At 37.3% G+C, this 27626-nt stretch overlaps 1 protein-coding gene and 1 long non-coding RNA gene across 2 annotated transcripts; both read right to left on the reverse strand.

Annotated features, from left to right (window-relative positions):
* Positions 1-396: 396 nt before the first annotated feature.
* LOC133836230 (uncharacterized) lies at positions 397-26808 on the reverse strand. The gene is given in 20 exon segments (XM_062266595.1): positions 397-2626; positions 2694-3050; positions 3115-3236; positions 3297-3439; positions 3783-3850; positions 3910-4061; positions 4133-4779; positions 5451-5542; positions 5942-6060; positions 6062-6165; positions 6231-6360; positions 6362-6677; positions 6746-6936; positions 7004-7264; positions 11797-12037; positions 12039-12359; positions 13261-15548; positions 17879-19813; positions 19898-20094; positions 26708-26808. Coding segments are annotated over 18 exon segments (7548 nt in total). The 5' UTR covers positions 19715-19813; positions 19898-20094; positions 26708-26808; the 3' UTR covers positions 397-2466.
* Positions 21171-22137, reverse strand: LOC133838454 (uncharacterized). The gene is made up of 3 exons (XR_009893948.1): positions 21981-22137; positions 21729-21912; positions 21171-21680 (listed from the first exon to the last, which is right to left on the reverse strand). It is a non-coding gene; the product is annotated as an uncharacterized LOC133838454 (long non-coding RNA).
* Positions 26809-27626: the final 818 nt, after the last annotated feature.

Consider the following 27626-nt stretch of genomic DNA (forward strand, 5'->3'; position numbering starts at 1 on the left):
ATGAAATCGCATTATTTAACCCTTTCAGGATTTGCGAAACCAATTTTAATTTACTTACACAGATGCATTTCGCTGTGAAAATTAATTATGGAAGTGACAAATGGAATTACGCCGCTCGGATAATCCATTATAACTATATAATTGATTATGTGAGTGAATGCTGCTTTTAAACATTCGCAATGATTTGTAATCATTTCTGCATAATTTAGCAACACCTATGAAATGGGAAAAAAGAGTGCAAATGTGAAATGCAAAATGCAAATGTTCTTTTCCACATATAATCAAATAAATCCATAATCAATGTTATAATTTATTTAAATGAGATAAACATTGCGAATTAAGAACCAATTGAACCAATTTATGAAAAAATACACAATTATTAGTTTCAATTTGAAATTTATGTTTATTTAACAGGTAACATACACATATAACCGTATTTGTTTTTAGGTTGTTTTTTTTTTTGTTTTGTTTGTTTGTTTATATTTTACACGTTATTAGTTTTATTGTTAAATCTTACTTTGCAATTTGTAAAGGGGGAAATTATTGTTTCACAATCTACATATATGTATTTCACAATCTATGTATTATTACAGTTCTGTTTCCGATTTATTTCTGGTATAAGTATCTCAATTTCTATTCTAACACCTGCTGGTATTTATAGAGGTAGGATAACAATTGTCCGATGCCATCAAAATGAAATAAATTAACAAAAATACTTATTACAATTAGCATTTGCATTTGCATTTAGCAGAGCAGAGATTACCACATTTGTATATTTCATAAGTCTGCCAATTATGGTAGTTGATATCAAGAACAGAAATTAGCTATGGATTTACAATATGAATCAAACAAACCAACTTTGTTCAGTAACAATAAATACTACATTTATGCTATGGAATTTATAATATTTTTTCAATTTGCAGTTAATGCGACAAATATGTTATCAACTTTACAAAAATGATTCTAGTGAATTGCAAAATTGAAAGTAAAAAGAGTTAACGTCGCTATACAAATTCATGAAATTACATTAAATTCAGAATTAATTTTCGTGAAATCGTAACAAAACACACGTTTTATTGACCAAAGTGTTGTTGTTTTTTTTTAATAATGGTTCTAACTGCTCAAAAAAGGATTGTTTTTCATTTAAATTTGTAATTATATATTTGTTGTTTAACTTATACGCAAAACTGCGAATATATTTAGAGCTTAGCAGTAGTCAAGTTAAAGGTAGTAGTAACATGCTATTTCGAAAAATATACACATACTCGTAAGTTACGGTAGTTAATACATTCCCAAAACACTCGAATATCACTTGGTATGTATGGGTTGTTAGCTTTGTTTTTCTTTTTTGTTTTTTGTTTTTTTCAAATTCAATTCTCTTGCATGACAATTTTATTACAATGCGTTTTGAAAACGATTAGCAATTATACTAGTATATAAATTTATTTGGTTGCAAACATCGAATTTAAATTATGTCTAGCATAATGATTTTTGTTTTCTTTTTCTCATAAGTTCATTTTAATGATTATTATTTTCTGGTTTTTGTATTTGCATGTTTATCCAATGATTATTTTTAGAATAAATTCGATAAAGTGTTTGATTTAATTTTAATTTCATATGAACTTGTATGACTACATCTAATATAAATATCATTAAATAAGGATAAATTAATTGTTATCATAATTGTAATGGTAATTGTAATCTGTAATTGTAATTAAATTGCCATCTGTACATAAGTACAATATATAAGTATGTATGTATGTAGTATGTACATTAATATTTGTATTCAAGTATGTATTCATTATCATGTTTGTAGGCATGTATTGTATGTCTACATAGCTCCAACTAGAATACATTTATTACATTTAGTCCGCATACTTGCTATACTTTATAAAAATATTCGTTATTCTATATATGTATATATATTTGTATGTAGGATTTGAAATATTTATAGCAGCTCCATTGGGTCTAGCTATGGTTATTGATTTTACATTTAATAATTTCATTCAGAATGTGTGGCGCAATAAATATATTTGGCACTATTAGTTACTCATTTTGTTTTCTCATGTTATTAAATAGAAGTTACATAAATTTCAAAAAATTCTGAACCGAGCTAATTATTCAGTTATGGTAAATATAAATATGTAAATATGTATATAGTAATTGTATATCGTATGAAAGGATAATTAAATTTAAACATATACAAACGGTTGCAATAAGTTCGAACTAACGTTCAATTTGTTAAAGTTGTGTTTTGTTTTGTTTTCTTTTTGTATTGGCAACTTGGTAAACAACTTGTCAAGAATATATACTCGTAATAATAAAAATCGCGGCAGTCTACTTTCAATTGCGCTTTCAAGCATTATGTTTTCCATATCAAATACGCTGTTGCATTAAAAGTTGACCTCAGTTGTTGTTTTTCCACCTGGAAAGCAATAACCGCCAGCGATTTTTACGTCTTCTGCTTCAAATTTGCCATATCAATAAATGATTGGTGCTGTCCTCGCGTCCAGCAATTTCACTAAGAGAATTGGCACCTGAATTTCGGAAATCTTCGTAGCCATCGCCACCCGATATAATCAATATATTTTTGGTTTCCGATTTGGATTTCGCGTTCTTCGTTGACCTGCAGAAGGAGAGAATTGATGATTCAAATTAAAGTTCAAAATAAGTAATCTCATTAAATGGCTCACCCTTGTTTCGTGTACTCATCGCTGGTGCCGCTGCCAGTGTCGCGTCCAGCTGCCGCTGCTGCCATTTGGGAACCCGCCTCTGGTGATGGCGTCTCCACAAACGTAAGGAAGCGAACGTGTCCAGTATGGCCATGAGGTATGCCCGTGGGCACAATGTTGTGTGCACCTTTCTCATAACTCTGGGTGGGTATTGTCAACAGTACTCCTGCACTTGTGCCGATCCAAATGAGATCCTTACAGCAGAGCAGCGAAGTTACGCGAAGGCATGCAGCCTTATGTTGTCGAATAATCTCGTCACAATTCGATAACATTTTATTCACAGCGGGGGCAAGATTTACTTCCGTAATCAATTGGTGGCTGCAAGAAATATTATTATTATGTATTCAAATGTTCTTATATAAAGTATCTGCAGACGACTTACGTATTGGAATGAAAGCATTTAATGTGTGCTGAGTTCTGTATGGATATCCACACATAATTATTGGCAACTGTCATATTCGTAATTGGCTTCGAGTCTGATGAGATTTGGATTTGATTAACAACCTGCAAATTAATCGAGTAAGTTAATGATTCTCTATTTAAGTCGCATTTTAAAACACTTACCGAAAATGTTTCAGTATCCAAAACCTTAATTATTCCCTGTATTGAGCACCACAATTTGCCATTTACGTTAAGCAATTTTGTAACTGGGCTGGTAACAGTGCCAATTGAAAGACAATGCGACAAGCAGGTATTCCAAGATGTGGCTGCAAAAAAGTAATAGAAAATAATTAAAAATATATTCTAAATAAGCATTAAATATAATTCTATTATTTCTATATTTTAAATAATAAAATCACTTTGATTCGTAACTTCCATTTTGCCAATCATCCAACATATAATTTTAAGTTTACTTTTGCAAGATTTACGTCACAAGTACACAATAATAATAATAAATCTCATAGACCAATTTCTTTGCAAATCAATTAATAACTGAATGTGACTTTTGTTGCATATAATAGCAAAAATACTATTGAAAATTCAACAGACTCGACGATGTTTTCACATAATAGACCTTATTAGATTTACTTAATAATTATTATCACTTACCACCGTCTCGAAGATAAACACAAACATCGCCATTTGCCAATGATACAAAAACACGATTGTCCAGATAACTGTGAAGTAAAAGAGTTGGTAACTTTATGTAAAAATTATATTCAGTTTATACACTTACAGTATGGAAAAGACAGCTGAATGATGTTCAATCTTAATTCGATTTTTCTTAATACGAATGTTATCAGTGCTGTTATAGACATGGATGCAGCCATCTTCAGTGCCTATCCACATGGTTGATTGATTGCATTCGCTTTCTTCGGGGTTGGAGTCCTATACAAACAAAAACGCAATAATTAACCTTTTAAATATTTGTTTTTCCTTTTTAATATGGAGTTACTTACTTGCTGCATATGATATGTGGCATGCAATGAGGGAGCGGGGCTGGGAACACGTTGCTCAATGGGCGCAGCTGGGGCAGCATCCGCCTCATCATCGCTGGAACTTAAATTTAAATCTAGCTGAGTATCACTTTGGCTGGCGGCGCCCTCAGCGCCATTGCCAATAATGGGCGTGGGAATTTTCTTTTTCTCCGGCGTCGCCAACGACGAAGCGGACACCGAGACAGCGGCAGCGGCCGTGGTTAGTGCCGAAACGGGTTGGGCAATGGGGGAGATGCTTTTACGATAATCGCGCAGCTGTTGTGTGTAGCTTTGATGCGGTGCACTGCTGCTGCGCAACTCCTGCGGCTGCTTATCCTCCTGGGTGCTACCACTGTGCGCTGAGGGGTCATCGCTGCTGCTGTACGCCGGCACCGAGGCGACACACAAGATACGAGCATTGCAGACGCCATTGCAGCTGGTCACATTGGGCTCCGGGTGCAGCGACATGATGCACACCTGACCCACATAACCATCGCTGTTGCAAACCCAAACATCACGCTTGTCGCTCAACGTGGCTGCCGCACAGGTAAACTGCAGACCCGCACGTGTCTTCCGTATCGGTATGGAGGTGAGGAATTCCGGTATGGGATGGCGCTCGAGTGTGGCGGCTACAAATAACATAATCAAAATATATGCATTAATAATTTACTGACAAATTGCCAACACAATAGTTTACGAAACAGCGGCAATCAATCATCCAGTAATAAATATACAACTAAACTGATATTGATGGCGTTTCGGTGTTTTGCCTCGGTCCGATTATCTATCTGCTTAATTATATGGTGCAACATTTTGTGAAATAAATACAGTGGGAATTCCCTCTGTATCATAAATGTTATTAAACGGTTGGTTTTGTCTGTTTACTCTGGCACGAATTGGATAATTTGTTTTTCATTTTAAACATTTCATTAAATAAATATATATATAATATAATTGTATAACTTTATACATTTCATAAAATGTAAAACAAATTATCCAATTAGTTCAAAACATTCTTTAGATTAGAGAGATTTCCCTCTATTTAAATAAAGACTATTTTATTATAACCCTATATATGCATGTTTTCTTAACTATGATTTCAAGAAAAAATAAAATAAATAAAGTGAAACTAACAACTTTTTTTAAAGTAAATTTTCGAGAATTTACAGAAATTTCTCATAATTGTGATGTATTTATATAATATTAGATACAGAATATTTAAAAAGGTTTAAGGATTCTAAGTTTGAATGATTTAGGTTATATCTTCAATTCTAATGTTTATTTAAAATTAATAACTTACCCAGCTTTTGCTTAGCTTCATTGAAAGATTCTTCCCAATTGGTGCGCTTCTCTGTCTTAGAAAATACCACAGTCAGCTTTTGACTTCCATTCCTGAAAAAAATGTAAATTATTTATAAAAAATATAAAATATAAAATCAACCTATATGTATATAATTTAAATTACTAACAGGTCAAATTGTCAAAAAAAAAAAAACAAAGGGCTATATTTTAAAATAAAAACATGAATTTTAAGCCACAAATTGAAATTTGTATGACAAGCTCTTACTAAGTACCAAATTTGTGATTTGGCTTATAGCTTGGTTTTCCTATACACAACAAAAAAAATCTGGTTTATTTTCATAAATGTGAGTTGATGTAATAATTGATCATGGTAACCTGAAGTTATAACTTTATAAATAATAATAATAAATTAGATGTTGTACGAGTATATCTCCCATTTAATGCGAACAAAGCCCGCAGCTTTAAGCTGGTAAATAAAGTTCAACTTACGGTGAGCTTACTGTCAGCTCCAGCATATTGAGTTGTGTATCGTTTGTCTGTCGCTCGGACAACTGTCGCTGGATATCACGATGCAGTTCCCGTATAACATCTTCCAGATACTGATGAGGGGGATTTTAAAGATGCCGTAATATCTGTGATTTGTTGCAGCTTATTGCAGTCTTCAGCCAGGTTCTCAATTTCACTAACAATGCGCTTAATGTTCTCATCTTTAGCTATATTATTAAAAACCAAATGTATAGTAATGGGGAATTTGAAGTTTGGCTTAATAAACACTTACTCTTGACAATTTCTAGGCAATCTAATGAGATTTTGGTGAGGAACTTGTATTTGTTGGTATCCAAAGTGCTTGCCACTGAGCCGGGACAAATTGAGCTGTTTGGTTTACGAATGGTTCCGCTGCGTTTTTTTGATGCTTGTCAAGACCAACAGATCATTAAAGAGGAAAAAGCCACGATCCTTGCGCGCTCCTTGACCCGATGGCATCGACACCAAGTCAAACAATAAGAACTGACGCTCAGGAGCTATTAGATCGGTGATGCCTTCAATGACATTCTCTAATTCACGAAGTGTCGCCTCTCTCTGACCGTTTTCCATAATCTCACGTTCCTTGCAATTGATGTGGACTAATATGTCATGGACCAACTTGAGCACATCCTGCAAATGCTTCTGATCTGGATGATCGTGATCCGTGTGTTTGATCAGGCGTTGGAAGAGCAGCTCATAGCTGTAAAGAAATAAACAATATACATATATAAAAAAGGGAAATACACTTTATAACATTATTAAACTTACTTGGGAAACTTTTGTACTGGTTTAATGAGCAGATTGTCCAAGGTGAGTTTACCCTTGTGCTCGCGGGCTGTGGATTCCAGGAATTTGGCAAACGAGGGTCGCTGATGCTTCATTGAGCGTATGGCATTCTTGGCCCGATTGCAATTGTTAACAAATGATGTGTACACTTCCAGTACTTCAAGTTTCGAGAACTGTTCAAATATTTACTTTATTTAGTGATAAATTATTCAAAATTTTAATAAGCGAAAGATTGCTCACCGTTTCGATAAACGCATCGCCAACCTTTTGCTGTATATCCCAGTCATCGAGACGTTGCTTCAACTCGCCGAGAAACTTTTCATGTATCTCCAGTATGTCGGGCACCATAAAGAATATCTCATCCACAGTGCGGGTATCAATCATGCCAGCATGCTCTGGGGATTTCAATACCTTCAGATACTTGAGCACAACGATTTGCAGTGATTCCACATAAGATTGTTCGTTCCGATAAATCTCCTGCACCACATAACTGCGTGTGTCCTGAAAGGGCAGATACGAAATTAATTTAGTTTATGTAACAAAAGTCAAAAAAGTATATGCTAGGAAATGCAAATTAAAAACAAATTTAATGTAAGTAATGATTAAAGTGAAAGGTGTTGATCTTTGTCAATCTGTGAAAAAAAACCAGCAACAGACTTACGCCATCATAACCGCCCAGATTCCATTTACAGCTCATTTCGTACTGCGCTCGCCGCTCCGAGTCATCCTCTGAGTCGGAGCAAGTGATTGAAGTCATTTTCTTGAGCCTATCACATTTGTCATTCGTATGACTCGCACCACCAGCACCACTGCCAACACCACCAAAGCCAGCCTTGCTTAGCCTTGCCACTGTGGTTGTCGCCAGCGAGACAGCTTGCGACACACTGCTGCTGTTGCTGCTGCTGCTCGATGGCAATGTCGATGCAGAGGCTGAGACTGAGGCTGAGCCAGAGGCTGAAGCTGATGCTGCCGCCAGTGGCTGCTGTTGCTGTTGTTGTTGCTGCTGCGTCACTTGTCCGTGTGTTTGTGGCAACAGTGCGGTGGCAGCCACCGTATTCGATGGTGCCGTCAATGTTGCTTGCAAATCCAATAAACTTAAACGTAGATTTTCCCGATTGTGCGACATTTTGCAGTTTGCACTTGTTCAACAATGATTATGATTGATGCCGTTTTCGAGCCGTTCTTTCACTTTCACTCTCACTTGCAACACACAGAACCAAACAAACTTCTAATTGTTTTGTTGTTTTATTGTAATTGTTATTATTATTGCAGTGTCTGTGTCTAAATGAATTGATTGTACTATAATAGAGTAGGTTTAATTAATTTAGCGCATTATTAAAGCCGCATGCATGCTTGCCCAGCCATAAAACACAGGTAACTAAAAATGAAAACTATGCTAAGGTCTGTGTTCTGTCTGTTCAGTGCTGTGCTGTGTTGAGGAAACGCATTGGCGTTAATAATACCGGAGGAGCAGGAACAACGAGTACATGTATTGTGAGGAAGGTAGGAAGGCAGCCAGGCATTGGGTTGTCATGCTGGGGTTGGGTTTGGTTTGGTTCGGTTCAGTTCGGTTGGGTTGCCTGCGTAGATGTCGAGTGGGAGAACGACTACGGCCCACGTACATACACGTTAGTATATTGAGTTGTTGTGGCTGTTCATTCAGTCGTGAGAGCGACAGACGACCATGGTAACCTTGTGGCTTCTTTGCCCATCATCGGTTATGTGGTTTGATAATGACACTTTAAAACTGCGTTGTTGTACACTCGCATTGTGTGTTCTCTTCTCTTCTCTTCTCTACTCTTCTCTTCTGTTATGATGTGTTGAATCGCATCGCCCGAACTGAACCGAACCGGTGCCACATAAACCAAGGGTATTTCAGCGACACTAACTTGACAATTGCTCTAATTTATGCAATATGTTCACAATAGCAAGGTTGACAAAACCGGTTCCGAAACGAACTAAAACTTTCATCGGTTCAGATAACGGTATAAGTACAAATTTAGAAATCGATTGATACAAAATAATTAAATATTTAACAAATTTTTAGTGGTTGATTTTACTTTTTATATTAATTACTTTTTATCATTGCTTTCAGAAATAATCTTTTACATATTTGATATTTGATTTGATTTGAAATAATCAAAGATAATTAAACATTAAAAAAAGGTTTCAAATTGTGTTTTAATTTATTATTATTATTATTGAGTTCAGCATATAGTATAAATGGAATTTTGTCTCAATTCTTTTTTATTAAATATTTTTCAAAGAAAAGAGATTATATTATATGTTTTGCTGCACTATACATTTTTGTAATTGATGATGATGTATTGATTTTAGAAAAACTAATATTTCTTCAATGATTCGTAAACGTGACTCAACAAATTTCAAAATAAACATAAGCAGTTATTTGTAATTCCACGGTAATTCCACTTCTTAAGGTCGATAAAAGTCAATAATCAAATGTAGATATTAATAAGACTGCATTTCGAAAAATGATTGCGATTCTGTAAACTTTAGTAAACTAATATTTCAAATTTTCCAATGCTTTCACAAAACAATTTGCAAATGCGTTGTAGTTGAAATTTGCATTCTGAGATTTGCATTCTATTAACGAATGCGTATTAGTTGTAATTTATAGTTTCTGTTCACAGTTCAATAAATTTATTGAGATTCAAATAGTATTGTAATGGACGCTAAGCAGAACACAGAACCCATTATTAAGAGAGAGAGAGAAGGACAAAGAGCATTTCGATAAACGTTTATTAAGTGTATTCGGCACGTGGGCGATAACTTTAATTTATTTATTTATGTTGTTTTGCGCAACATTTGATTCGATTCGTAGTGTATGTACTATGAATGTATTAGTTTGGTTCGTCTGTACGCGCTACTGTACGTGTGTGTGAGTGTGTGGGTTAGGGATTCCAATGCAAGCATACATTTGCGCATATATTTATATGGGAGAAAATACGCATAAGTAAAGTGCTCTTGATACTCAATGTATCTGTTCTATGCATGATGGCAAGTAAATACACACACACATACACACGCAACATGCAAATCAATGTTTGTATGTGTATGTGTATCTAATAAAGCCAGGGTATGCAAAAGAATGTATGCTTGAGTGTGTTTTATGCAGAATTATCCGTTCTATTTATCCGATTTTTTATCTTGCACAATTCGAAAGATGTGTGTGTGTTTTGCCTAGTAGGGAAAATGTAAGCCACAAGTGCGATTTACCAATACTAATACTATTTTGTTAGTATGTGTATTTTGTATTTTCAATAGAAATTATTACAATTTACAAAGTTTTTGAGCTGCGCAGCGCAACAAGAGGTTGGGATGCTTTCGTATGTACATACATACACACCCGCACACACACTGTCTCGGACACTTTGGCACATACACATTAGAGTATGTTTATATTTAATTGTTTTATATGTGTATTTTTTTTCATTCTTGGAAACAGTTTAGCTCCTCTATCCGTTTCACTAATCTAAATGCAATTATACACATAGAATTTTAAATTGTTTTCATCCGTAAGTGTTTACACGCACACATATGCATATACATGTGTCTGTGTGTGCGTGTTTGGTGTGGGTGTGTATATGGTCGAAAGTAAAAACGTAGTCTTTGCAAGTAGAGGAATATTATAATTTTGTTGTAAACCACTTGATTATTTTAGTACTTGTAAGTTTGCGCGATTTCAACTATGATTAAAATTTTTTTTTTGGCTACTTTGGCTATTTTGCAGATAATGCTTTTTGTGTGTGTCTGCCGCAATTTTTTTTCGTTTAATTTAAATGTATTTTCCACAACACCACACAAAATAAAACAAACGAAACACGAAAAATTTCGCCACACAACCGAGGTACAAAAAGCAAATAAGAATTTAAACGCGCGCATTGGCGTTGGCGGAGAAGACTCTGTTGCTGCGCGGGAGAGCGAGCAGCCAAGAGCAGCCAGCCGCCCGCAATATAGGTGTCGTCTCTGTTGTGTTCTGTTCTTTCATATGGGAAAGTGAGCGAGCGAGTGTGTGTGTGTGTAAGAGAGAGTATGAGAGTGAATGTGAAGCGGTTTAATACTCGTATTGTAGCTGGCGCATACAACTAGCTGCTACTACTGCTGCTGCTACTGCACAGGAGTATGCTGCTCAACACGTTGAAAACACATTCCATTGTGCCAAATACACACTTAAATTCCATTTCCATTTTTCATATTCCAATCAAAAACAGCCACCCATAACAAGGCCGCCCCGTCAAACTTGCTCTTTGCGATAAAATTGGAAGTACTGGCACGGTCTGCATGCGACAAGTGTCCGCCAAAGAGTACAAAGAGAACACACACAGCCGCCATGCACTTCGTATTCCCTTTACCCATTTCTCATTCCTTATGGCCCATTTATGATCACCCAACTAATGTTTATTGCACCACAGCTCACAAAGAAAATAAATGCATGTGAAAAGCAGATGCATAAATTACCAATATGCCAGACAGAGCAGTGATTAATTTAAATCATTGTTATAACAATCCATGATTTTTAATTGCCAAACTGGTCTCGCAATAGCTCTAATAAATGTTTATGCGGCTTTCAACCACGGTGCCGTTGCGTTGCTGGAACGCAGCAAATGCGCGAAACAAAGAAATGAAATAAAATGGCCCACAGAGGCGCTCTTCTAACACACTGACACATTTCCAACGCGCAGTGGTTGTTGGAGCATGCGCACACGCTCGCACTTTCAATTTCCAGTGCGATTCCCAAATACAAATTTGTGGCGCTCACGCACACACACACACATACATGAGTGCACATGTAAGGTATTCCCGGTGTGTAAAATGTATGATGACCAACCGATTGTTAATGATAGGGAAAACACAGAAATTTTTAAGGTACAGATCGAAATGCAAGATGAACTGAGATTGAATGAAATTACATATTTAATAATCATTTTTAATGTCTACAAATATTTAAATTATTTTTTAAAAAAGTCTATCATACTCCATAGCAGATAAACATAAGGAGTGTTTTTACTCACCGCAATCGTTTTCTTGCGCTGCTCAGAGAGCATGTTTTCGCTGGAGCCTTTCAACAGCTCGGCCAACAAAGCTGCTGTGGGTGGCACGCTAGTGGCATGTGGCGCCTTTGACTTGTTGCTGCCACTGCTGTTATTGTTGTTGCTGTTGCTGCTGCTGTTTGTGGCATCAGGATTACGCTTGGAGGAGCCATGACTGTGATGATGATGATGGCCGTGATGATGTTGACTTTTTGCTATCCGCACTCATCGATTGGCTGCGCTTGCTGTGATGCGGTTTTGTTGCGGGCGCCTCGGATGCGGCACGTTTCATTTGATGCTGCGCCTGCTTATCGGCAGTGGCCAGCGTTTCATTGAGGTCCTTTGCGGAGACTGAGATGGGCAATGTTGGCACCTGTTTACTGACATGCTCGATTTGCGATGGAGTCGACGCGGCGCGTGCATGCGACGGCACCGGCAAATATGCGTTTGATTTACGCACACGCATTGAATTTGAATATTGTGGCATGTTGTTGCGCGTGCTGCCCGCCGACAGCGGCTTTGCCACAGCGTTGCGCGAGTACTGGCTATAGATAGAACACAAACACACAGAGAAGAAAACTACACGTTAGTAATCAGGCATATCTGACTGCGAAATACCCGCTACGCATGTTTTGAGAATACTATAAAAATAAGTGAAGTAAAACTGCACCTGATTTTCGCTCTGCAAAATTATTTCATTAATAAACTTTTGAGTTTTTATCCCATCTGTTGCAAAATGATCAGAATCAATAATGTGCATTATTGCGTATCCCAAAATTAAACATAATAGCAAATTGAGTGTGACCAAAGCAACTTTAACATTGCATTTTTATGGAATATCTACAATATATATATCTACAAAATTGTTTAATTTACAAAAATCCTAATGTATTATCCCATACGTATCAAAATCTTCAAGATCAATTATGATTTTTAATCCGTGTTCCACAATTAGACAGTTTGCTTAACTTTACGAAACCAAATTTTCAAAAACAATTAAAGATTGTTAAAAAATTTTAAGTGCGACTAAAGCAGCTATTACAGTTGGAACTGCAAATGATTTTCACTCTTTAATAATGTTTTTTTTTAACTTTTTAGTTTATAATACTATTACGTACTAACTATTCCTTAAAATAACAGTCACATTGTCTTGAGGATCGTAAGACACATTAATCTCAAACTATGTCTTCAAGAAATTTGGAGAACAAATTTAATAAATCTAGCTGTTATAGTCCCAGAGAACTAGGTATTTATACAAACGGACAGACTGTAAATTATCACAGCTGTTTAGACAAATCATGAACAGATTTATGTTCTTTTTGGCGTATTCAATCCAACTACTCTCTGCTGTTTACTCTTTGCGCTTGCCACTAAATTCAAATACCTTTCTCTGTAGCAGTTATAACAATGAAAAGATTAGCGTGCAAACCCAGTTGACAAACTCACCTATCTGACTCGCGCAGCTCCTCGAGTATCTCCTCGAAATGCATGCGATTGGGTTTCTTCAGCTCCGCCTCCAGCATTTGACCGTATGGACCACGCACAGTTAGCGGACGCTTCGAATAGCGCTTGTGGTCGTAATCTCCGGTGGGCGTTGGACTCCAACTGATGCGTTCCTCGGTATCGGACATGGAATCAGTTTGCAGGAACGTGTTAGTTTTACTATTATTGTTGTTGGTGGTGCTGCTGCTGGCATCGTCCTTTTCCTCGCTGCTCTGGCAGCTAAAGCTGCTTAGCAGCTGCGGCTTTTCCTGTGATCCCCGCCACACCGGCGAACCCTTCTCCATTTCCGGTGTGTTCAGGTCAAACATCACCGGACTGTGCGACTCGTCCGTCGGTGAATCCGGCTTAATGGCCTGAAAGTTCGCTATGGATATATCAAGTGCGAGACCGGGATGCGGATGCTCCACGCGTCGATGCCAATCCGAATTATCTATGTACATGCCTTTGCGCTTCGTCGACTTTTCCAGATGCCGCTTATGCCGCTCCCCTGAGCTGTGCCGCGGCGTTGCAATCGTTGCATCTGAATGGCGCAGCTCCAAATCGAGCTCATCGGGACTATATTGTGCTCGCTGTTCATCCACAGATTGATTAAACATTTCACCCTGTTCGGAGTGGGGAGACGCGTTGCCCTTGCCACGCTCGTCACTCTCCTCGGAACTGCGACTCACCGAGATGGTGGGTAATAAATCGCCACGCAGCGCCGTCGTCAACGTTTCCGGTTGCGTAATCTTGCAGGCGGCATGCGATACAGGCGGCTGTGTGGTCTGTGGCACAATGCCAAATTCGGGCGCCAACTCAACCCATTCCTGGGCGGGCGTCTCCAGCCACTCTTGGGCGGCGCATTCGTAAACCGGCACTGGGATTAAACACGTTGTGGCTGTCTGCAGCACATTATCCGACGGAGGCGCCGACTCCTCCAGCAATGTGACCAAATTGGGTGTGCTGGCTGTGGGACTCGCCTCGGGCTCCACAATGATGGGCGGATCAATTGCCTTAATTCTAGGCGGACACTCCTCGCTGGCGGTGTATTCGCCCTCCGAGTGGATGGTGTCCGAGAGGGATTCCATCTTGGCATGCGCAGCAATGACACTGCTCGCCGTGGCCGGGATAATGCCGACAATGCTGCTGCTGTCTGTGTTGAAAATATCCTCTTCGGGTATTGAGTCTGGGACGTCTTCGAGTACGTGTTCGAGCGATTTCTCTTGGCCGTAGTTGAGATTAATGCACACCCCGGTGCTCTTAAGGGGTATGTGCACCCAACCCGGGTCGGGAATAATGCGCGAACGCTCGTGCTCGTAAAACAGATCGACAGATAACGACGACGACGGCTGCGGCGGAGGAACGGGCGACGGCGAGGGCGTCGGGGTGGGCGTGGGCGTGTTCTCAATGGCCTTGTCCCGACGCAGTCGATCGCGTAAAGCACTTAAAGTTGATTTACAATCGATTTGCGAGAACGAAACAGAACGAAATGGTAATTTGCCTTTCGATGCGTGCGCTGCTGCTGCGTTGCTGCTGTTGCTGTGGCTGTTGCTGTTGTGGCTGCCACTGCGAGACTCTGCTCCGGCCAGCTGGGTTGCCCACTCGCTACTGCTGGCTGGATCGAGCTCATCGCCCACAGTTAGCGGTGGAGATGATTTCGACTTCTCGCGATTGCCCAACATGAAAGCTTCCAAGTTGGAGAGACTCGTGTTTGGCCTAATTGAGTGAAAGAGTCGTGCGGCTGTCGAGGGTTGTGTATTTGTGTTGCCACCTCCACCTGCGGCGCTGCCACCGCTGCTGTTGCTGTTGCTGCCACCTCCGCTGCCGCTGCCGCTACAGCTGCCATTGTTATTGTTGCTGTTGCTATTTGTGCTGAGTTGCTTTTGTAATTGACTGCGCGCAGTGGACGGCATCTCATCGTGATCCGGAGCATTCGGAGCAGCCTGACTACTTGCCACATCCTGCAGATCCAGGCTGCCACTTGTTCCCGATCCGTTGTGCGGTATTCGCGGCCGGCGTGGCGGTGGTATTGGCGGTGGTGTTGGTGTCGATGAGGCACGCGAACTGTTGCTGCCACGCAAAAGTTCTGTCAACTCTTTGAGTCGCTCCGATCGATCAGATATCTTGCGATGCTTATCGCCGCTGCTCGATGATCGCGAATCGTTGGCAGGAGCAGCTGTCGATGATGATTTGCGGCCGAAAGCTAAAAGTTGAAAACGATCCAAGGTATTACGTCGTTTCTCCATTGTGCGCTGTCAACGAAAGAGACAAGAGTCGAAAAGAGGTAAGCGAAATTTCTCTCTATCTTTCAGGTTTATGCAACATTCTGGCAAATGAGAAATGCATGTAACTAAATACATAAAGTCTAACATTAAAAAGAGTCAATTAAAATTGCCAAAAACTCATTTTGCAGATAGTATAAAAGTAGCTGAACGCAGAAGTAAACAATTGCGATATACATACATATGTATGTAGAACTTCTTTGTTTATCGATTTGGGGGGGCTGCAAACTTGAAAATATATGTACTTGACCTACGTAGTCACACAGTATATACACAATATGAAGAACAACAGGGAGACAGATTGACAAGCTGACTGAAGAGTTTACATCACGAAGTTTTTACTGACTTGTTTATAAATAACTGACTAGTGCAATACTCTATAAAATTAGAACAGAAATTCAAAAACAATTTCGCACTGTGAGAAATACAGAAAATATATCTTATAGATACACGCTACTATAATATGTATCTTTTACCTAATCCAGTCGTGCACTGCTCATTTATTTTACAATTCGATCGCAATTATACAACACAGTTGGCATAGAGTATAACACGATCAGTTTAAGATAATATCTCGTGGAGTCAATAAAATTTTAAAAAATTTACCTGGATATCTTCTAACTATTTGGGCGCCAGATCATCTTGAGCTTTATTATTATGTTGTTTGGTGCACAATGAATGACACATAAAGCAGCAGCGATCAATGTAAGGCAAAACAGAAAATGCCATGACTATACAAGCGAACATATACATTGATAGATACAGATACACACACACACACACACATACACAAAAGAAAATCACTTTTGTATATACGCACACAGTGATATTTTTAGTATAAACAACAAGAATTTATATCGAATACAAAAGAGAATAAGCCCGAAGAGCGGCCAGGAAAACTCAAAATATACATGTGGCTACTACGTATGCATGACTGTATGTATGTATGTACGTGGCTACATACATACACACCTACTACATACATATATTAAAACAATCTTACAAAAAGCACACAATAGAGATAGAGCAGAGCACATCACAGAGAACAACAAAATCCCAAACAAATTATGGCACCACTAGCACAATTATATATGAATGTACAGAAGTACTTGTGTATGTATGTACTATATGTGTGGAGGAGACCCGTAATTATGTTAGTATATGTACATCCACGTACGTACGTTCATACATACGTAATCAAACTGAAACTGACAATCTCGCATCTTCCTGAAAGGAACGTGTGCTGCGTGCGAACATATTTACATACATACGCATAAGAATACGAATACGAATACATTAATACATATATCCACACATGCATTCTATAAGTTGTATGTTTATAGACGTAGATACTATTAAGATACATATGCATACGAATATACATTAGGGTGGCCCATCTAGCGATGAGAACGTGAGCACGATCACGAAACACAAATACTAAATTAATCGCAATCTAAAATATGACAATGATCTGATTATTCAAAAATAGTTAAAAACATTAAATACTAATTAGATACAAATTTAAGTTTAAAATTTTTATACAACATGCAATTAATATAAAATATCAATCAAAAATTGTTTAAGAAAGAAATGAGTTAATTTGAAATAAATTGAATATCTTTTTTGTTATTAATATAAAGCATCCTATTCATATTACTCAAAATTATATATTTAAAATAAAATCATTTAAAACATTTTTCTTTTAGAAACAAATTTAGTAACTTTCTTGATATGGAAATAAAGAATTGCCTGCTATTTATTAAAAATGTTTATTCTCACATTAAATATTCATTGAGAGATCAACGCAAACTTTGTGTTGATGCCCGATAAAAAGGAAAAAACAAACAAAACATTTAACGGCACAGAACCATGACATTTTTGAAAATTGAACTCATTCATAAAGTATTTATTTATTTTTCTTCATCAAGTATACGCTACAATTTGCGCAAAAAAAAAAAAGCAAGTGAAATGTTGTTTTGATCTCTTTTTCAAGCAGGAGAAAAAACACATTGGCTGATTTCTTCGTAATATGCTCAAAATGAAATAATGCTCACACCTCTAAATGATTCATTTTTGGTAATAGAATAGAATCGACGGCGACTAATGACTGAAAATGTTCAACTAAATTGCATTTGTATCCATCTACATAGAATATATTGTATATATCCATCCCAATATATGTAAAGCATACTACGTAATTATAGCAGCTGTTATATACATTAAGGAACTTTAGACTTTGATTAGAGTATTAATTGTCATTTACTATGTATAATTAGTTTATCTATTTCATTGGTACTTACATCTGTCTGCCACCTTTGTCCCAATGGCGCATAAGCGTATGCGGAACAATCGAAAGTCTGGATAACCGGAAGTTGCTTGAACTGCACCGATTGCTGGGGTAATGAATAGTCCAGTAGATAACCACTGGCATAGGTTAGATTATGAACCGAAATGCTAGCGAATGATGGGATTGAGTTTGTACTGTTTAAATTGTCTATAAAGACGCTTTTCTCACTGCAATTTGAGATTAAATCACTTGGTAAATTTAAATCTATATGGACATCGGCAACGTCATCAATTGCTCGATTCACAGGAGGCGAATATTTCACTAAATGCAAGTCCGAGTGATTCGCGTTTAATGCCGGTCGATTAACTAGAACGCGTTCCGATAATGACGATAACGATATCGATATCGGTTGAGTTTCCGGCTCCGGTTCCGGTTCCGATTGCGAAGGCGATGGCGATGGCAATGGCGACAACGATGGCGATTCACTGTGCGCGAGCGTAAACTCTTGTTTCAGATGCCCGTAACGATCGTAGCGCAATATACAAGTTCGATTCGTCGACGTTGCGTTTGTATCTAATTTACAATTGTAGTTGTTGTTATTTGTCTCAATGGCATGCAATTTGCAGCTATTTTCAGCTGCCACTGGCAGCGCGTTCTGGCAATCACAGCAGCTGCTAATTCCGTCTCCACGGTTATGATTATTTGTGGACGTCAACGTCAATGGATTACTACCACTGTCGTTTAATGTTCGTTTATCATCTCTATCTCTTTCGAGGCGACGCGTTTTCAGCGCGGGTTCAGCATCGACAGCAAGGCCACTGCAAGCGGTCACCTCGAGGCAAATGCGATACTTGGGCTTGGGCTTGGGCGGAACGGGCGGCGGATAGCGACGATAGGAACGCAAATAGTTGCCACAATTCTTCGAATATCCTTGCGACTCAGTCGGCCAGCAACGTGTTGTCTGTGGTGTCTCTCTTACTGCTGCTGCTGCTGTTGCTCCGGCTGTCGTTTCAGTAAACTGTTGCTCCTGCTCGGCTGTCTGGCGCTGATTTATTTTGTCAATAGTTTTATAACAACAAATTATTGGTGACACGCTGCGAGCTGTGCGCGATTGGGAAACCGATGACGCGTATGACGTTTTCGCTTTTTTTAAGGCTTTATCCGTTGTCTCCGTCTCCGTCTCGGCTGATGTTGCTGTTGTTGTTGTTTGTTGTTGTGGTGTGATAGTTGATGTTTTTGGCTCGCGTTGTTCTATTTCTATACACGGGACCAACAGCGAGCTAACGCCAACATCATTATCGTCATCAGCATCATCATCATCATAATCGGTATCGGCATCATTGGCAGCGGCATCGGCATCAGCATCATCGCTGGCTTCTTCCTCATCGGAGACAAAACGATACGACGACAAATCAGACACTGAATCCGCATACGACCGATAAAAAGCTACAATGCCAGGCTGCTGTTGCTGCTGTTGATGTTGCTGTTGCTTTTGCTTCTGCTTCTGTTTCTGCTTCAGCTGTTGCTGCTGCTCCGGCTGCTGCTGCTGCTGCTGTTTGTGTCTCTCTCTACAGCAACTCTCGCAGAACGCCAAAGCTCGCGAGCTTTTTGTACCATTTTCGGTAGTGCGCCGAAGCTTTTCTCGCTTCTGTTGTAGTTGTTGTTGTTGCTGTTGCGTCTGATTTTCGTTTTCATTTTGCAGATCGTAATGCTCATTATTATTGCTTTTTCGTATTACCAATTGCTTCTTTTTGTCTGCCTCTGTCCCGTTTTCCGACTGTCGCACATTCTTAATGAACATCGGTTCTGTTGGCTGTCTATTCGAGTGCTTTAACGCCTTGTTCAGCATTAGTTTCAACTGCTAAATTAACATTGATATTCCACTTCTAATATTAATAGCACGCAAATGATCCTCCTAATTGGTATCCTTCAAGTCTCTGTCCGTCTACTGAAATGATACAAATAATTACATTTTTATTTTTAGATTTTATCTATCTAGCTGTTGTTCACGCATTGTCGCGTCTGCTGTTACCTTCAGCTGCTACACACTTGCAATTACTGTTGATATCACTAGAGTTGTCCCCATTTAAATGTCCGTGCGTATTCTCCTAATCGTTTGGAATGCCACACACACAAACACACACAATCTTGTGCTCTCTTCTTTCTGGTTAATCTTAAATCAGGCAGCTGTGCTACAATTGCAAATGTTGAGATGACTTTTCGTGTACCCTAAAACCGATCAGATTGGATTAGTTTAACCACAATATGATATTTGACTATAAAACAAACAATATTATAAACAAGTTATTTCTTTTCATTATTATTACTTTTTTATTTTATACAATGTCATATTGTAATTCATTAATTAAGTATAGTAAATATTTAAGGGAATTTAGTCTTCAGCTGTGGAGAGACAGGAATGTCAAAAGAGATTCACTCTGAGAAGTAAGTAAATAAATAAATAATAAAAAGATAATGTCGATATGAAGAACTTAAAGTGCTTATGTAGATGTGAAGCACTTGGCATGGAAACAATCTAAACTGGGAATAATTTAAAATAGTTGTAATTTAATTTTAGATTTCAACTCATTTTATGTTTTGTCTGCACTTTGCAAAAGGTGTGAAACTGGCAGACGCCCCGTTTAGAGGATAATCAAGGATAATACCATATTCAATAAACACAGCACAACACATCGCACATCCAACTTCATATTAATTTATGTATGTCATGCTAGCACTTCAGCTGGCTATAATTAAATCTCGGGCAACTAAATGATATTTTCAGCTTCCATTTATTTTACATAGCGTCAACAGATGCTTCGGCCAAGGCGTGTACGGAGAGTATCTTGTGCAAATACGAGTATAAAGGAATTTCGAAAAGAAAAATAAAACATATATGTGTGTAAGAATAGATTAGTGGCAAATGTTCAGCTAGGAAATACCCTAGCTTCATATATATTGCGCTTCAGCATTGCAAGTGCTCTCTGCTCTCTGCATTTCAGAGTGCTTGTAAGCGTAGTTCCGCTCACATAACACTAGAGATATATTATTCCAGTTGGTATTTTATTACCAGACAATGCGATCTATTGTTTCAGCCAAAACAACTGTTGGAAATTAATATGGGTCAGGCTTTTTCTTTGTCATCAACTTAAATAGAAGACTGTGGAAATGCAGTCCTCACTTTCTTTTTTTTCCAATATTGAGGAAGACAGAGTCATAGACGCGGTTAAAGTAGTATGTTCCCATTAAGTTGTAAAAAATATGGCTTTTGAAATGCAAATTATATAATTATGATAAGTGCACTTAACACTCAATTGTTTCGTTTGTTAAAGATGTATATATTTCTACAATTTTTAAAAATATAAATATTAATGAAATCACATTTAAAAGAATTTACCATAAAATCGATTAGAGAGATGTCAAGCTCCCTTTTCACTTTCAAACAATTAAGAAAATATAATTTATTAGCGATCTTTTGTGATGGACAAATGAAGAGCACTATTAATGGATTCACCAATCAGCGATAGTGTATAAAATTGTGCGGGGTATCCGAATCTTAATCACCTTCATTCATTGGTGGGGATGTTGGGATGACGAATAAGGTGTTGCTGGTATGCCGAAACGCCTAAATCGCCTGAAACGCTGTGCAGATTAATCATAGAGGCCCACAACAAAGGTGTATAAATGCGAAATGCGAAATACGAAATACGAATAAGAGTACGAGAGTATTGCATTGGGATACATTGTGGATTCTTTTGCGGCAACCGTTGATCCGCTGTCACTTGTCAGTCAAAACAGCCAAGGCATTAAACGACCTATCACAGAAGTTTAAAAATAGATTATATCGCCGTCTTAGCCAAGACGTAACATGTAACACACCATCCAACCAGCCAGAAAGTCTGAAAGTCAGCCAGCCTGTTGTCAGGCTTAATTCTTAATTCTGATTATTGTTGAGTGTTGAGATGGCAGCCGGTTAGATACTTTTGCATAAGACAGCAAAATGTTCGCAACATGTCAAAACTTGTATGGCTTTTAAATGACGATCGTCTGAAGATCCCCACAAAGGCTTACAATTAATTAAAATTTGTTTACTCGAAATTCTATTAACAGCTTACACTTCAATGTCAATAATAACAAATCGATTTTAAGATATTTCTGCAGACTTCAAGTATTTTGTTCAACTTCCTCATATTATTGACAAATTATGCACTGTTCATTATTTTAATTCTATTAAAGAGTATAACAATGTTCGTGTTACATTTTTTAATAAAATTTTCTCTTTCCTCTGACGTATTTACGTATGAGAAATGTCGCTTACTTATACAGAAATATTTGCGGCTTTGCTGAGTTTTCGCTTAAACGCTCGTTTTATCTACACTTTTTTATCTAGTACTTACTTTGTAAACAAACAAATAATAAGCTAGCAAACAACAGACAAAACATTTATTAAGATGCGCATACATACTTCCACAAAAATATGTAAATACCTTTTCTCATTAACTGTAATCGAGAAATTACGGAAAAATAGCAAAAAGTAAGAGTTTTGTGATCGAGAGCGACGAGCTGATTGAATGAAATATGTTCTACGACATAAATTATATTATATTTGAGAGAGTTATTAATTACGTTGAATACAAAGAAAATAATATATTTTTTCACAAATAATAAACACACATTAAGCACTGAGCTATTGAACGTTAAAAGCACATCTAATGCATTTAATACACACTAAATCACAATACTCACAGCCATAATATAATTATATTATTATTATAATTTTTTACCTTAGGCTTACCTGAGCTAAGTTCGTCTCACATGTAATCCAATCGCCTAGTTCAAGTGCGCTTTGGCTTTGAAAGAGAACGATAAAATAGCAGCTCTCAGACGCGACTATTTTTAACTGCATTGATTTGCTACAAAATGGCAATACAATAGAAGTAAATCGCAAATATTTTAAAATATCAGAAGAGTCTTACATATGGAACAACGCATTTAAAATTATTAAATCTAAGTACTAGTCATCTTTGAAGCCGCAGTACCACTAATAAAATATGTATAAAAAAGCCATAGGACTTGAAGCTTATCAAGGTCAAACACACATTTGCTTCTAGAAACCAATTAAGGAATAAATATATTGGCTCAATAATTAATGCAGAATAATTTATATATTTAGTAGATTAAATTTCATAGCTTCAAAACTTATTAGAAGTCAATTTCGACCTCTATGATGCTGAGTTAAAAGATAGAAGAAGGTATGTTCTGAAAATCACTCTTACTTATCATAAAGCAATACCAAATTCATATAGCTGTCAATCTTAGATTAGCCAGACATTTATTTAATCAAATGGAATACAAATGGAATACAAATCGTTTACCACATTTTGCCTTCAGTTTGAAATTGAATTTATCTTCCATTAATAAAATGCATACAAATTCAATTCATAAGGATAAAGCCTTATATATTGCTCTGATATTTGGCGTCTAAAATCTAAGTAGAGTATTAAATCTTCGGCATTTTAGTATGATAGCAGTTCCTTCTTGTTTCGTAGTTGAGCAAAGATTGAGCAAATTTGATTAATTAGCGAATTCAGCCATGCAATCTGCTTCACTTTGAGTGCCATTTGGGCAACGTTTCACTTTTGATTTTCGATTAGACCCACTCAGAGTTGTACTTTCACGACCTTTCCTCAATGGTGACCTCTTGGTTCAAACAATTCAACGTTTAAACGATGGAGCACACTCAAAGTACGAGTAATGCACAACATTCAATTAGTCTATTTCAGATTTGTCTGCCAAATGCTGTTTATGTTTTTTTCTTCTCCAATTTTTTTCGTTGTGTTGCTTGTTTGTTGCCCAAACAATAATGCGGAACTTGACTTGATTTTAGTTTTTATGAAAATTATCAAATTTTTTCCCCATAGTTTCGTTTGCTACACAAAACGTAAAGAAAAGAAAAAGCGTTATTGTGTTTTTGTCTGATGAAAATCGAAAGATAATGCAACAACAGGAAGATGCCAAAAATGTTCAACACACATCAGAGCAAAAGGCTTTGAACACTTGTAAATTGTCTTTGATGATCGCAGATTAAACGTGAGATTGTTCGATAATTATCTTTTTGTTGAATGTTCGTTTAAGCCAAGTGACATATGAACCAAGTTTCATATGGTTAGCCAAGAGATATCTGTATTATAAATCAGCAATTAGCTTTCGATTGCAATATGGCCGAGTCTGAATTGTTCGCTTTGACTTTGGCTTTGACCAGACTTGGGAATAGGCTCTTCAGCTTTAATCACCACTTCCTAAAATCATAAATGCAATTGCAACTCTTTTGCCAGGCAGTTTTCATTAGGGTTTTTGCACCAGCTTTCTTTACAGGCGGACAGTTTTTTGTGTGGGCGCAACTGCAACTAACTGCTGACGAGGTCGTGAGTATCTATCAACTGGGTCTGGGTCTGCTATATGTACTATATGCGGTGGCAGACACGGTTTTATCGCCGCTCTTGGCGCTGTTCATGTGTAGCTAACATATAACAGACGGCATATACGCCTAGTTAAACCAGTAATTCGATTTATATTTGAGACTTTTAGGGTGACATGAGGTTTTTAAAGAAAATCTACAACTTTTGGAGACCTACCAATAATTGAACAAAAACTAACAAATAAAAACATGGTATGCAATAGTAACGATTATTTTAAATTGCTGTTTTAGAAATTACATTAGAATCATCGTTTTCTATTGCTATAAAATATTATAAGATAATCTATACTTGACTGTTTTGGAAATGAATAATATGTCGGAATAAAAATGTGTCAACATTTTTTTAGTAACTACACTTAAAATTGCAAAAGATAAATATATTGTTATACAATTTAATATTTCTTTAAATATTAATTCCATAAACAAAGTTTTCTTCTGAGGCAAACTTATTGGTTAGTTTTTGTAAGTAACTGAAATGCATCTCCAATTCTCATTCAAGTCAAATTCTATTTCTAACATTTTAGAGGGTATTTGGAGAAGAGCATGGCAAAGCTGTGTACGATTGCCACATAAATCTGATAAGCAGTTAGGAGAGTATTAGAGAGCAACAAGATACACAAGTCAAAGCTTAGCTTGCGCCAATGCAAATGCATCAACGTAAAGCCGAAATACAACTGGCCAGACCAAACCGGGCCTGACTTTTGAGTGTTACTATACCAACAGTGTAAAGTCCCTCTGTCTCCCTCTCCCTTGGCCCACAGTGCAGTGTAGCACTAACTAAAGTCTGATCATTGCTTCACCCATTGATGCTAGAGTGCTTGGTGGTTTGGTGCTGTGGTGCTGTGGTGCTTTGGTGCCTAGTTGCCTGCTTGTTGACTAGCCCCTAGCCCTGGGAGTCTCTGGAGTCGCTGGAGTCGCTCACTCTCTCGGCATCGCACCGCATCACTGTCGCGACGTAACATGCAACATTACATGCCTATAATTTGTTTTCACACAGCAGGACGTTTTCACTCCATAAGACATCAGAAAGAGGTCTTAAATGGTCACATTACTGCCATTGCCAACAGCGTTCAAATGGCAACAACTTGCACATAAATACGTTATAACTCGTACGTACGTTTGTCTGACTGTCTGTCTGTTTGTATAGGATGAATATGCAAATGTATCTGTGAGTATAAAAAATGTTAATGCCCGTGGCAAACGATGCGGCAAACGGTGGCTGGCATCAGGGAGATATTTGATTTTCTTGTTGAATGGATGTGGTGTAAATTGCCAGTTTGCCAGTCGCATTTATCACAGTTATGTTTTTTTGGAAACAATTAGCCAATGGATTTGCAATAAAAAATGGGTTACTCAAGTCACAGATTAAGTGAACGCATTCAAGTTATTGCCCCAAAGGGAGTCTTACAGATGAATCACACGAAAGTTGAAAGTGGCATCAACAACAAAAAAACAACAACGAAAGATCAGGTAAACTTGCCACAGATAAGCGGGGCACAAGCTGGAGTTTAGACTTTGCGTCAATTGACTCAAAAGGCAGCATTATTTAAGAGTTAATAAGTAAATACTGAATATTAAAATTGAAATTATTTTGTGTTCCTTTCTACAAGAGTTAATAATGGAAAGCCAACTGGGAGCTTACTAAACAAGCATGCCACAGTACTTGTATTCGTATTCATATTCGTATTCGTACAGCAGCCAACGAGCAGTCAACAGCCTGAAAATGTATCTTCAAAATACACTTATGCTGCCTTTTTTACGGCATATCTTTTACTTCTTTTGCCTGCACTTGAGCATCTGAGCATTCGTACTGCTGCCGAAGCTGCTTTTCGTCTCTTGTTGTTGTTTGATTTTTTTCTTCTTCGATTTTGTTGTTGTTGTTGTGTTTTTCGCTTTTTTGTTTTGTTTGGTTCTTTTTTTGGCCGCCTTTTTATTTTTGTAAATGAAATGAAATCGAAATATGGGTCGGCGGCACTCGCCGCTCTGACTGTAAGTATTATTGCCGTACCCAAAAGTACCATGATCTTTCTGCCATTCAGACAGACAGCCAGCCAGCCAGCATGAGAGCATGAACTCAAAACACAATTCCATCTCACATTGGCGAACGTACCAAATAAATATCACCGTATTGAACTCTATACTTTCAATACACAAATTTATGGATAAACCTCTTCTTCGCTTAACAGTACTTGAACTTATTCAAACGAATATCGTACGTATGTAGGTAGATCTATTCATCTATTATTTTTGAGCACTTTCGTTTGTTTATCTAACCGCGCAAAATTGGCAAATTTAAATTTGTCGAACAAATCTTTATTATTATTTATTACAGAGAAATAATATAGCTGCATTAATTATACGCACCTCACGCATTAACACATTTTTAATAATTTCGCGAACTTTCACAGAGCTGAATATTTAATATCACAAAACATTAAGGATGCTTTCGTATATCGGGATACAAAATGAAATCAAACAGAGTTTTGTCCGCGACACCACCCGAAGTACGACCGTTGTCAATCGCGTTCGATTGCACTCTATTACAATTCTTTCTTTACAGCAGCTACTGCTGACGTCTATCGATAATTTTGCCGGCTCTTTTACTACAGCACTGGAAAAAAAACAATGAACTTCTGTTGAAATTCAAATTCGTAACTGTAATATGCAAAAATCAGCAGTTTTATATGACCAATGAAAATTATATATTTTACTGAATTGTATTCAAAATAAGAAATGAATGTAATGAATCAATAATTTATACAACGAAGCGAAGTAATGAAAGCTTTCTCAGCATCTTTGTTTACTGTTAATAACAGCCCATATGTTAATGTAAACACTGCTACTGTTAAGATTATTCATTTTTATGTAAATTGATTTTTTTTTAAATTCTAAGAACACTGAAATGTCGAAAAAAATAAACTATTTGAAGCACTTTAGGCAATATAACCTAATTTCGAACGCGTATAAATATTTTTTTCCCGAAATCTTACTGCATATAAATTTTTAAACTGAGCATCGATTCTTACATGTGCGATGTATCGATTTGTTAAAAAACCATAAAGTTGTACAATTTTTTTATAATTTATTATCAGTGGTTTAATCAGCGGTTTAATTAAATACCATAAAGTTCAATTAAAATCTTTGAAACTATTAAATATGTTTTTGAACCTCGTCAAATAGATATAAATTAAATTTATTACGCCTAAGCGCTGTGAACAGCGTACCATCCGTATTTCATAGAATGTTATTTAGCTTCATGTGGTCTCACTTATTTTGTTGAGAA

The sequence above is a fragment of the Drosophila sulfurigaster genome, chromosome 2R (genome assembly GCF_023558435.1).
Source record: "Drosophila sulfurigaster albostrigata strain 15112-1811.04 chromosome 2R, ASM2355843v2, whole genome shotgun sequence".
NCBI classification, from domain to species: Eukaryota; Metazoa; Arthropoda; class Insecta; order Diptera; family Drosophilidae; genus Drosophila; species Drosophila sulfurigaster.